Source organism: Ascaphus truei, chromosome 8, assembly GCF_040206685.1.
Source record: "Ascaphus truei isolate aAscTru1 chromosome 8, aAscTru1.hap1, whole genome shotgun sequence".
Taxonomy (NCBI): domain Eukaryota; kingdom Metazoa; phylum Chordata; class Amphibia; order Anura; family Ascaphidae; genus Ascaphus; species Ascaphus truei.
Window position 1 is genome coordinate 69,058,014 of NC_134490.1, and position 12,744 is coordinate 69,070,757.

Here is a 12,744-nt window from a genome sequence, read left to right on the forward strand (position 1 = left end):
GAAAACGTCGAAGGAGTTGGCGATCAGGGATCCAAGACTGCTCTTTTGGTCCAAACCCCTTCCAGTGCACCAAGTGCTGGACCACTCCTCTAGAAAGCCTGGAGTATACGATTGACTGGACCTCGTATTTCTGCTGTCCCTGTACGAGAAGAGGTGAAGAGGAATCCGGGAAACTGGAGCTCTGGAAGACCGGCTTAAGTAGAGACAGATGGAATCCTCATCGGAGGAAGTTGTAGGCGATATGCCACTGGATTGATCCTCTCCACTATGGGTAAACGGGCCAAGAAATCTGGGTGCCAATTTGAGCGTGGGTACTTTGAGCAGTATGTTCCTGGAAGATAGCCACACCCTGTCTCCTGGACTAAACTCTTGATTACTGTGGCGGTCTGCCTGGAGCTTTTGTCTAGTAGTTCCGGATCTAAGATTTTCCTCAATCTTTCTCCATGAGACTTTGAAGAGATGAATTCTGTTATCCGACGCTGGTACCCCAGAAGAATAGGATAAAGGAAGTCGTGATGGATGGAATCCATAATTAATGAAAAACGGCAACTCCCGAGTAGATTCATTCCGTAGTGAGTTATGAGCAAATTCGTCCCAGGGGAGGAGATCTGTCCAGTTATCCTGTGTATCCGAGACACAACGCAGGTACTGCTCCAAGGTTTGATTTTGGTTCTCTCCGTCTGACTATTGGTTTGGGGGTGGTATCCGGAAGAGACATTTAAGGAAATACCTTCTTTTGAGAGAGCGCCAAAATCTGGAGAAAAATTGTGATCCCCGATCGGAGACAATGGTTTGTGGATCTCCTTGACAAAAATATCCGCCAGACTGGAAGAAGTAGGAGGACCTCTTAAAGGGATGAGAAACGAATGGTGTTTATTGCCTTGGAAACAGGCAGCTCTACAATAAAATCCATAGACAAATGGTTCCAGGGATGATCCGGAATGGGAAGAGTGTGTAAATGTAAGGAATCGGGAATATGTACTTTGCGGCATGTTCCCTCACCAGCTGCTGCGGCCACTTTTCCTGCTCATGCGCGCTTCCCTGCTCATGCGCGCTTCCCTGCTCAGAGTGCAGGCACCCGCAGCTCTTCTAGCTGCCGCACGGAACCTGGTTTTGCATGCGCGCGCATCTCTACCGCGCGACGATCCCCAGCTGCGTGGCAAGTCTCTCCTCTCTGCCTTGTTACCTGCAGCCTATCCCAGCTCTGCTGGGGCTGCGCCTCCGCTTCGCCTTCTCTTCCCATTGGTCTGCCTGTCTGTAAATACTTCCTGATTCCTCCAAAGCTTTGCTCGGCATAATCCGATGAAGCCTCGTGAAGGAAGCTCACTTCTGTTGTGCAGTGCTCTGTCTCCTTTGCTGTTAACCTCTTGTGTACTGACTCTGCTTGTGGACCCTTCTGGATTTTGGACTTTGGCATACACTCGACTACGGCGATCTCTCCTTCCCTTCAACACGGCATACGGACTTGGACTACGCTGCTCTCTACAATACCACACCACGGCTTATGGACTCCTACTATCCTGTCTTCTCCAATCCAAGAACTCGGCAAGTATACCTCATCTCCTGCACTCTCCAACCCAGACCCGGCAACGCTAAACTATCCGCCTTCCAGGCACGCCGTTGCTGCTGCGGGTGTGTGGTGTTTTTACCTTCCCACTTCAGTGTCGGGGTCTTGTCTTGTTTGTGGGCAGCGCAAGTGTTACAGTAAAATACCGGGTGGCTTGCTCCAAGGAGTTTTATTGCAAACACAAGTGGATCATGCCTTGACTAATACCTTAATATCTCCTTGAATGCCGGGCCACCAGAAGGTTAGTTCGATGAGATTGGCGGTTCTTCTGGTACCGGGATGTCCAGCAGACTTGGATGAATGACCCCACTCCAAGACCTTTTCTCTGGTAACGTGGGGAGGCGTAGAGGCGGCCCTCTTGGACCTTGAGACCACTGGAATACGGGATTGGTCCTGAAGGATGTGTTGGATAAAATGTACTTGGACGGAAGAACTGTCTCAATATGGTCCTCGGACTTGTCTTCGGTTAAGAACTGACTAGAAAGGGCATGAGTTTTTGGAACCTGGTATTGAGGAAATGATGTAATTGAAACGGGGGGACAAAAGGACGAACGAGCATGACTAGCACCTAGCTGACGAGCACCTTCTATGTAGAGTAAATTCTTGTGGTCTGTTAAGATGGTGATCGGACTCTCCGTACCCTCCAACAGGTGCCTCCATTCTTCAAGAGCAAGCTTGATAGCCAGAAGTTCCCGGTTACCGACGTCATAATTTTTTTCCGCCGAAAAAAAATTAAAAAATTATATATTTTATTCATTTTTTTTAATATATAGATATAGATATATAGCGCAGGTGTGGAGCCTGGCCTGAGGGGACTTCCTTTTGAGACAAGATGGCTCCGGCCCCAACATCAGATGTGTCCACCTCCAAAGTAAACGGCAATTTGGGATCCGGATGGGTGCTGATACGAAGTCTTCCTTTTTTTTTTTTTTTTTTTTCTAGGAGATCAAAGGCTTGAGTGGCCGCTTGTGGCCACGAAGCAGCTTTTTTTTTTTTTTTTCCCCAAGGCTGTGATGGGTGCTACCGTGGAAGAAGAAGAAAAGTTCAGAATAAACCTACAGTAATTCGCGAAGCCCAAGAAACGTATAGTTTTGAGTGATGGGGCGTGGCCAGTCCATAACTGCCTTGAGTTTAGCTGGATCCATGGAGAACCCGGAGTCCGAGATGATATACCCCAAGAATGCAGTGGAAGTTTGATGACATTGGCATTTCTCCAACTTGGTGTAAAGATGGTTCTCGCAAATGCCTAATAGTACATGTATGGATGTATGTATGTCTTTATTTATATAGTGCCACTAGTGTACATAGTGCTTCACAGTAGTACAACACCTGACAATCACAAATAACAAATACAAATAACAGATCATGGGAATAATTGCTTCAGACATAAAAGTAACATTTTGGAAGAGGAGTCCCTGCTTGGGGAAGCTTACAATCTTATTGTAACACATGACTGTGTTCTGGAAGAGACTTGGAAAAAATCATTGTTGTCGAGGTACACTATGCGAAACTGAGAAGATCGCGGATGATCTCATTGACAAAGTCCTGAAAGACAGCCGGAGCGTTGCAGAGACCAAAGGGCATGACTAGGTACTTATAATGGCCGTCTCCTGTGTTGAAGGCAGTCTTCCATTCGTTTCCCTCCCCCTCCCTCTGGCGAATCCATTCCAAATTTATAGGCACCACACAAATCTAACTTGGTGAAGATAGTTAAGCCTTGATCAAAAAGTTCTGAGATCAGTGGTAACGGGTATCGGTCCTTGAGGGTGATCTTGTTAAGCCCTCTATAGTCAATGCATGGGCAAAGAGATCCGTCTTTTTTTTTTTTCTTGACAAAAAAGAACCCTGCTCCGGCTGGAGACGAGGATTTTCGTATGAACCCCCTTTTAAGATTTTCCAGGATGTAATCGTTCATGGCTTTAGTCTCTGGAAGTGAGTGGATAAGACCTTCCTCTGAGATGAACAGAACCTGGCTGTAACGGACATGCTCGCCACAAACCGGGACTGGACCACGGTGCAGAGCTGGGGATGCCTATATACACCGACCTTAAACCACGGAGTCAGGTGCGGATTCCGCCAGGGAAGGGGAGGTACTGGCCGTGGGCATAGGGTGTGTCTGGGAGCAAGGGAGCGTTGCCGCATGGGCTTGAGGACCGCGCGAGACTTGCGGGGCATGCGCTGAGGCAGTGGGCAGAGAGGTAGACGGAGCGGGACAGGAGTGGGAAAGGGCAGAAGGATTGGAAAGAGATGGGACAGAGGGAGAGAAAGAAGGGGAAGGAATCCCCTGAATCGTCACAGAAGGGCCTCTGCGTGAGGAGCGGGAGCGGCCCGTGATGAAGGCCTCTGCAAGGGGAGAATGCAGACCGGCCAAGGAACACTGAAGGTTAGCACTGGGGATTCAACGCTTCAGCACAGGAACCAGGAAGCAGGCCTCTGCAAGGAGGATATGCAGCAGGATACAGAAACCAGGCATCTGCAAGGAGGATATGCAGCAGGCCACAGGAACCAGGCCTCTGCAAGGAGGATACGCAGCAGGCAACTGGAACAAGGTGTTACGCTGTTCTCACCACGGACAAGGAGAGACCCCGAAACTGAGGCGAGATGGGTAACAACTGCACCCACATCTGCGGGGACACGACTGGAAAGTGGAAAATAGGCGTCTGGAAGTATAAGATAAAGTAAGATACTCGCCAGACAAGAAGGGAGGTTCCAGAAGATAGTTGGTACCGAGAGCCGGGGGGTAGGTCAGAATCCGCAAGCCGAGGTAAAGTTTCGGAGAGTTCAGGAAGGGAGGGTACAAGCCAAGGGTCGAAGCCAAGAGCGGGTCCACAGCCAAGCCGGTTCGGTACACAAGGGATCACTAAGGAAGACAAAGAGACAGGAACGGAAACAGGCACGACCGTGGGTAACACAGGTCACACAAAGCTATGCTCAGCCAAAGAAGAAATGGCTGAGCAGGGTATAAATGAGAGCAGAGCCCAATGGGAAGAGTGGGCGGAACGTAGGAGCGGCCCCATGGGAGGCAGGGATAGGTGAGGGACAGTACCACAGCTGATTAGCTTGACGCGAGGCTTGTGGGCGGTGCACGCGCGTCAGACGTGTGTACCGCACGGGAGAGGTGCGCGCGACCCGAGCTGGGGGCGGAAGCTCCTCCTGCGGGAGGACAGAAAGATCCGTGATTGCGTGCGCGCGTCCTGTGGCAAGCACGGGGACCGGGGAGGAAGGAGGGTCCTGCTCGCGGCGGTGAAGTCGTGGAGCCGGAGCACGCCGGGTAAGTGGCATCGCGGGGGGAACACTCTTTGGGAGAGTGTCCCCCGAGGCCTTACACAAGGCAAGGCTAAGGCAGGAGTGTTTGTGGCAAACAGTTACATCCAAGTGAATCTTGGTTTATGCTCAGTCATGAGGAAAAGGGAGAGCCCAGTATAAGAAGGGCAGGGAGCCAATCAAAGGACAGGGGTTTGAAGGAATTCCTCCAATGACGGAGCACAGACAGAGCTTCAGTGATTGCAAGCACAGGTGATACTGATTGCAGATTCAAGGGGGGGTTGTCTAGAAGTAGTTCTATAAGGAATAGGTTTCAGCCAAACCAGGAGCGGATTCCTTACACTGGCAAAAGATCAATCGGACAATCGAAAGGGCAATGAGGCGGTAAAACTTCAGATCGTGCCTTATAAATTGGCGGAGCATGAACTTCGTTTTATGTACCTGTGCTTGCCACTAGCTATTCATTGGCATTGCATTGCCTTGTCTTCATTGTGACCTGCTCGTACCTAGACCCCTGGTTTCTTAGACTTCTGGACCTTGTTTCGCTTCTGGACTCCCGCTCTCCACTTCTTGACCACTGCTACGGATATATGACCACTCTCCAACCCCTGACTACGGCAAGTACCTTGACCTACCTGAACTCTCCTACCCTGACCCGGCTACACAACCCTGACTGCAATCCGGACTCTGTCTCGCGGTTGTAGGTCGGTGGTTATCTGCATCCCCACCTCAGCCCCGCGGTTTGTTCTTTCTCCTTCCCTTTTTTTTTCTTCTCTCGTTTACTAAATATTTCATCTAACAGTAGTGTGCACACCCACACACCGTAGAGTGCAAAATGTGTTTGAACAAAACAAATATTGTGCATACGACTAGGTATGGTCTACTTATAACTTTATTTCATATAGCGCTTTTCTCCCAATGGGACTCAGTGCTTCATTTACAGAATAGTGCATGGAACGCAGCACAGGAACTTGTACACACAGTCCCTGCCCAGACTGGGAATTGGACCATGTGTCATTCTTTCTAGAGTCGGTGTCTATACTCACTGAGCCACTCTGCCCTACTTGGTTTTCTTCTGTTAATGTATTCAAGTTAATTACTTGCATTTCCATAATGTTTCAATGGCCGCCTAGAAATATTGGTTCAAATAGAAATATTTCACTTGGAATGAGGGATATCTTTTGGGGGGATGGGTTGTCTTGGTGTCTGATCTTAACTTTTTTTTTTTTTTTCTTCCCTTTAGGTTGGGAGGACCTGACCCCCTAGACTATGTCAGCATGTACAGGAGCCTTGGCAATCCAGCCCTTGATGTCCCAGAGCATTGGCATTATGTCAGCTTTGGTTTGAGCGATCTGTATGGTGACAACAGAGTACATGAGTAAGTGCATTCAAGAATACCCAGTCTGTAAATTTCAAACTCCCAGCTGCTATTAAAACCAATGTGGGAGAAATCTTTCCTGTTAAGCAGTTCTTATGGAGCTCTTTATTTTCCAGGAGCAACAGCATGGTATTTAATTCTCCTGCATAATGTGGGCCAATAAGAATCTGTGATGTTATCCAGCGCGGCTTCCTGTTGTCTTGCATTACACAGGCATTTAAACTAAGTAACTAGCGGCACCTTCCCGCATAACTATCTCTGGGCAGGGGCTCCCCGGAGATGTCAAACTTGCTTCAGCTCCCAAGACCCCTTGATAAAATGTATATGTAACCCCTCCCTGCCTGACTCCAAGGGAGTGTACAGCTGTATGTTAGATGTCAGTCTCTCAGGGTTATAACCTCAATTCAGGAGGTGTTTCTGGCGGCTGGGCATGGCTCTCTCAGATAGTTTTCCAGATACTAAATGAAGGGGTGCCAGGAGTTTTATAGTTTAACGGAAAAATAAAGTTTATTAAATGATACATATACATAAACTAGGACACTATCAGACCTTAATTACCTGGCATAACATTGCAACTATCTTATTACACTCTTCCTGACATTAGTCACCTGTCGGCTTACTATTCTAACATATTTACCTATATCTATTTATATCTACAACTATATACAAATGAGTCCTGTCCTCAGCTCCTACAGATGTCTGAGACAACTGTGCCGGGGTTGGTTGACTAGAATGCTCATTTAACCCTATATAGTAACCTCAATAGGGTGGTGGTGACATAGACCTATCTATATCGCTCTCTCATATTACATACATTTTTTTTTTGTACAAGAACATAGTTACAATAGGCAGAACAGTTTCTTAATAACAGGATAAAACAGAAATCCCTATACAGTACGTTGCCATATGCCCTAGAGGTCACTGGTGTAGAAAGGTGATAATTCACGTATTTGATCCCGAACACTCTGAATTCTGATTTCATAACTCGAGGCAAGCCCTATATACCATTCTTTCCCCATTGAAACAACATAAGCCCACCCTGTCATAAATCGGATGCTAGGTTGTCGGTTTTGCGACAGAGAGAAAAAAATGCCTTAAAGACGTTCTTGCCTCAATATATAAACGCGCTCATAACTTCCTTTCTCTAATACTTGCACATGAGTCACATCAATAGATTCAGGCGATTATGATGGATGTAACGAGATTAATTATGACTAACTTCCTTCTAAATTTGAGTGACAAATGGATATCTGTCCCTGGCACCTCTTACCCATGTAGTATGTGGTCTTATTGTACGAGTCACCCTGCAATGATTACAGATATATAGACGTTCTATTTTAAGATAGAAGCTATCGTCGGATATCCTCCGTTTTTGAATAAATTCATTATTTTGTGGAAAACTTTCATCGCCATGCCCTCTGATCCTTGCAGAACCCCCCAGAGAATGCTTTTGAAGGTACCTTTTTTAAACGGGTCTTGTTTTATGAAGGTGGGCCATATTTTAATCCCATCTCTGGCAAAACAACTGGCCTTCTCAAGATTTGATCAGCTCCATAAAGCACATCCTGTACTTTTAGTGGGTCATAAGTGATAACCCACCAATTAAGCATTCTTTGAAGCTCTGGACAGACCCAGGAAGAGTCTTGACCTATCATAAACTCAATATATTGTATTTTTTATTTTTAAACGGTAACTGCTGAAGCAACAGATTTATTAAAATACAGAATATTCCCCACCATTTCCCTTACACCACCTAGGACAAGTGAGCTTGTTGAAGTGGTGGGATCTTGAGGGGGGGGGGGGGTGATTTAATTGTCATTTATAAATTGTAGTATATGTATGGGCTTGTTTACAGAGCTGCAGCTGTACAAGCAAAAAATTATTAAAGCAATTTCCCATTCAGAGGCTCTGAAGACTGTCAACCTGTAACTAATTTCCCCAAAAATGAAGGCCGCACTATTGAGCAGATTGCAGTGGGGCATCTAAAGCCACGGAGCGGCTCAGTGAGTAAAGACACTGACTCTGGCACTGAGTGTGAAGTAGGGGGAGCCTGGTTCAATTCCCAGTGTCGACTCCTTGTAACCTTGGCAAGTCACTTTATCTCCCCGTGCCACAAGCGCCAAAAAACATATATTGTAAACTCTACGGGGGGGCTGTGTCTGCAAAATGTCTCTGTAGAGCGCTACGTAAAACTAGCAGCGCTATACAAGAACAAACTATTACTACTACTACTACTACTACAATCCTCATATCACTCACTTTCTTGGCACAATTTCCTCTCTGAGTGGGAACAGTGAATTGCTAGTTCGTGGGGATTTCAACCTCAGTCCAATCCAAACACAACTCTAGTCACTTAACCTAACCCAACTAATTTCCCAACCCACCCAGACAAACCTAAAATCTCTCAAACATTCTTTTGTAGACTGGATTCTATCCTATTGCCCCAACAGAATCCAATCCTCTGGTATCCTATCTGAGATTTTCTGGGACTATGCACACCGTGTGGAAAATCAGATCACCCCAATCAAGCCCTAATGTTCTAATCACTAGAACATTTACATACTTAAACCCACAACAGTTTCTGGCTGATCTTACCAACTGCACTTGGTACAGAATCGACATGATACTTGATTCTGCGGTTCATTATTTCCAGAGTTCTTAAAACTCCGATACCCACTTCAGTGGGTTACAACCAACCTTATTGTGCTTTTCCATTTTAGGGATACCTTGTGTAAAAGATGCAGAAACTGGCACAACCAAAGATATTAACTATAAATGCCTGTGAGAATACATGCACAAGGCAAAAAAGACTAGCAAAAGCCCAATATTATTCTAACAATCTTCACCAAAATACATCAAATTCGGCAAACTTCTAAAAGGTCATTAACAATATATTCCAGCTTTCTAGCCATCAACAGCCCTCTAATATCAAAAAAGATGATACTACGCTGACAAATCCCACTGACCTAGCAAATGCATTCAATGAATATTTTGGGGTGTGGTACTTCGCTACTATCAAAGCGCAACCTGAACTACAGGCATGATGCTCAACAAAGGAAAACACCCTATAGCTCCACCCTCTCTGTAAGAGATTACACGTGCTCCTCAAATTAAAACCAAGCCGCCAATGGGGACCTAATCTACTGCAATGAAAGTTCCTACTGCTCTGTGCCCCAGCCATTGCCATGCCCCTTGCCTCCCTAATCAACTCTATTTTGTCATCATGTCATAGCCCCAAAACCTGGAAAACTGCTAGAGTTGTCCCAAGCTACAAAAATACTGTCTCCAACTGCAGGCCACTCTCCCAATACTATCCAAAGTCATAGAAAAAGGTGGCCACTCCCAATTAAGCGATTTACTTATACAAAGACAAATTTCCTTACCAATGCCAATCTGGCTTTCGCCCAAAATACTCCATGATAACTACCCTCCTAAAAGTTTGCAGTGAGATCCATTGTTGAATGGAACTGGGATAACTTACTGGTGCAATATTTCTAGATTTTACTAAGGCTTTTCATACTGTTGATGTTCTCTTGTTAAACAAGCTCCAGTGCTCTGAAATAGGGAACATGTTTTTAAATTGGCTACACTCGTACCTATCGGCGAGATCCCAATAGGTGTCTATCTGACTAACTCCAACGCCTTGAATGTTACCTTTGCTGTACTGCAAGGCTCTATTCTGGGGCCCCTACTCTTTTCAGCCATCATAAATGACCTACCTACAGCTTGCAAGGGAGCTTCAATGCAGATGAACCAATCTTGTATGCACACAGCCCTAGCGCCTCTGACCTTGAACATTTACTTCAATCTGATTTTTCAAGACTTCAACTGGATTTCCTAAAATAATTTTTTTTTTTAAACACTCACAAAACTGTAACGATGGTATTTGGGACCACGGCACAATTTCTAAGGCTGCGACCAAAAATTTGGAAGCCAGTGAAATTTAAATTGTGTTTTTTATAATTTTTTACAGTTGCCACATGTGACTGTCTCTAAACCAATCCTAGAGCGCTGCCCTCCTTGGTGACGTCACTGGCCTTGTCGGCAGTGACGTCGCTTCAAACTAAAGTTCAACTTTTGCCAGTGGCGACAGGTGACTTCATCGGTCGCGTCGCTGGCACTATAAACGTGGCCTTAAGCTAACTACAGAGCAGCACTAACTCGAACACCATCCTAGCCCCTTTCACTAGTTTGAAATATCTGTGCATATGGCTTGACACCCAGTTAATATTTGGGTTGTACATTGATACTCGCGCTGACATCCAAAATCTGTGCCAAACTAGGTGTAATTAATTGGAAAAAATTCTTTCTGCCAGCTGGCCAGAAGTCGCACAGCAAATGGTAATGCCAATTATAGACTATGGGGACGTAGTATATGGTACAGCACCCCAAACTAACCTTGGCACACTAGATACCCTCTACAACTCAATATGCCACTTTTGTCCTACGATGTAACTACAACATACATCACTGCGAAATGCTGTAAGAACTAAATTGGCTATCCCTTGAGTCCAGACGCAAAGTACATTTCAACAGTCTTGCCTTCAAATAGCTTGCCCAGAAAGTATCTGTACAAACTGCTCACCCCTAGCACATGCAGCGCTTATCACATGAGGTCTGACTGTAAAAAACTGTTCATGGTCCCAAGGTTCAACAAAGAATCTAGTTGCTCCTCTTACCATGCACCTCACAACTGAAACAACCTACCAGACCCTCCAAAACCACCTCCAGCTTAATTTTTTTCAAGACTTCAGCTGTCTCGCATTTTAATCTGGTTGTAACTGTTACATACCACCATGACCTATATCAGCGGTGTGCAAACTGGGGGGCGGGAGACTTTGCTGGGGGGGCGCGGGTGGTTACAGAGGCCCTGCTCTCTTCCCCACGGCATTTAAATTAAATGCCCGGGGAGGTGTGAGGCCTCTGTAACTCACTTACCTGCTGCCAGCCGGGTCTTTGGCAACGCCGCGGGGTCATGGCGTGACGTCACATGACCCCCGCATGCCAGAAAGGAAGGCAGGGGGGCGTGAGCACCAGGGGGAGTAGGCAGGGGGGGCACAGCACAACTAGTTTGCGCACCCTTGACCTGTATTATCTTTAACTGTTCATGAAATGTGTGTAAATTGAATGTATAAAACACTGTTCTTTTATTGTAACCATGTATTATCAGAACTGTGTCCAGGACATACTGGAAAACGAGAAGTAACTCTCAATGTATTACTTCCTAGTAAAACATTTTATAAATGTAAACGATATGGAATTGCACCTCCTTTAAGTATCTCTTTTTTTATACAAGAGACCAATTATGAGGACTGGCATCGCATTTGCATAATGTTTTTATTTCCTACGGTCTTGGTTTTGGAGTATACTGGACTTTGAGGTGTGGTAGTTATGACTATATTTGAGATGCCCTTTTTAATGGAATACATTTGGCAGCGTTGTACAAACTGGAGGGAATTTTATAGCAGCTTTTAAATGTTCTGGGTGGTGTCTTTAAATAAAATCGTATTAGAAATGTATTTTATAGAAGTATTACTACCGTATACAAAGAATCATTTAAATCAGAAAGCTCAGTACTAAAGCACCGTTTCTAATGTCATTTTCACCCTTTTGAAGGCCTTTGTTGCCCTTGAGGGGGGTAGCAGGGAAAGAAAATTGCAGACGCTCCGTTCCCATGTTTCCCCACAAATAGCCCTGGTTATATGTATTGGGATATTTCCCACTTGTGATTGTATTGTCTATGTAGAAGTACTTTTTGTTTACAGTATAGTGTAAAGGGGGTTAGTGAGACACAAGTTGCGTTTATGGTGTTTTCTCCCTGTATGGGGGATGGAGTGGAGCTAGCCGGATGCTGGGATGGTGGCTTTCTGACTGTAGAATCACCCTGCATTCTGATTCTAACATTTAGTAAAAACTGCTTTTGCTTTAACTGTCTGTTTTTGCACATGTGGTTATCAGGCTTCAATTCCTGTGTACTTCATATGCTATGGGTGAGGCAAAATAACAGGCAATTAATCTTTGCCATTCCTAAAACCACCTCTGAGACAAAATGGTCCACTAAATGTAGATCCAGTTGGAAGCGCTGCAACATCTGTGGGAAGGGGGTTCATTTATTGCTTTAGTGTTATAACTGAATGCTCTTGTTGATCCCTGCAGAAAATTATATTAACCCGTGGGTGCCTTTTTTGAAGTGAAACTGCTTTAGTAGCACCTTTTCTGAAGGAGGAAAACTGGAGAGTTGGGGGCGAAATGTGAAACGGAAGTGACGTCACGGCTCCCCATCCCCCTCCCCCCACACGATCGCCGCCGGCGCCGCTCCCAACGTCCGCCGCTTCCCCCACCCACCCGCTGTCGCCGCCCCTCCTAATGGCCGTTACCCCCACCGATCCGCTGCCATGGGTATACCAAGATGACTGGCGCAGAGCTTCTGGTGCTGCGGGTGTAGTAAGATGGCGGAAGCCCCGCAAGTCCTCCGGCTGTGAGAGGAGGAGCCGCTGCTCAGCCTCTCTCCTCCCTCTTCTCTACCTCCGCTTCC

At 46.0% G+C, this 12,744-nt stretch overlaps 1 protein-coding gene across 1 annotated transcript in view; it reads left to right on the plus strand.

Annotated features, from left to right (window-relative positions):
* SUFU (SUFU negative regulator of hedgehog signaling) overlaps window positions 1–12,744 on the plus strand; it is a 50,214-nt gene that overhangs the window by 9,632 nt on the left and 27,838 nt on the right. The window contains exon 2 of the mRNA XM_075613054.1: window positions 6,075–6,209. Coding sequence (XP_075469169.1) covers window positions 6,075–6,209 — 135 coding nt within the window. The remainder of the gene's footprint in view (window positions 1–6,074; window positions 6,210–12,744) is intronic.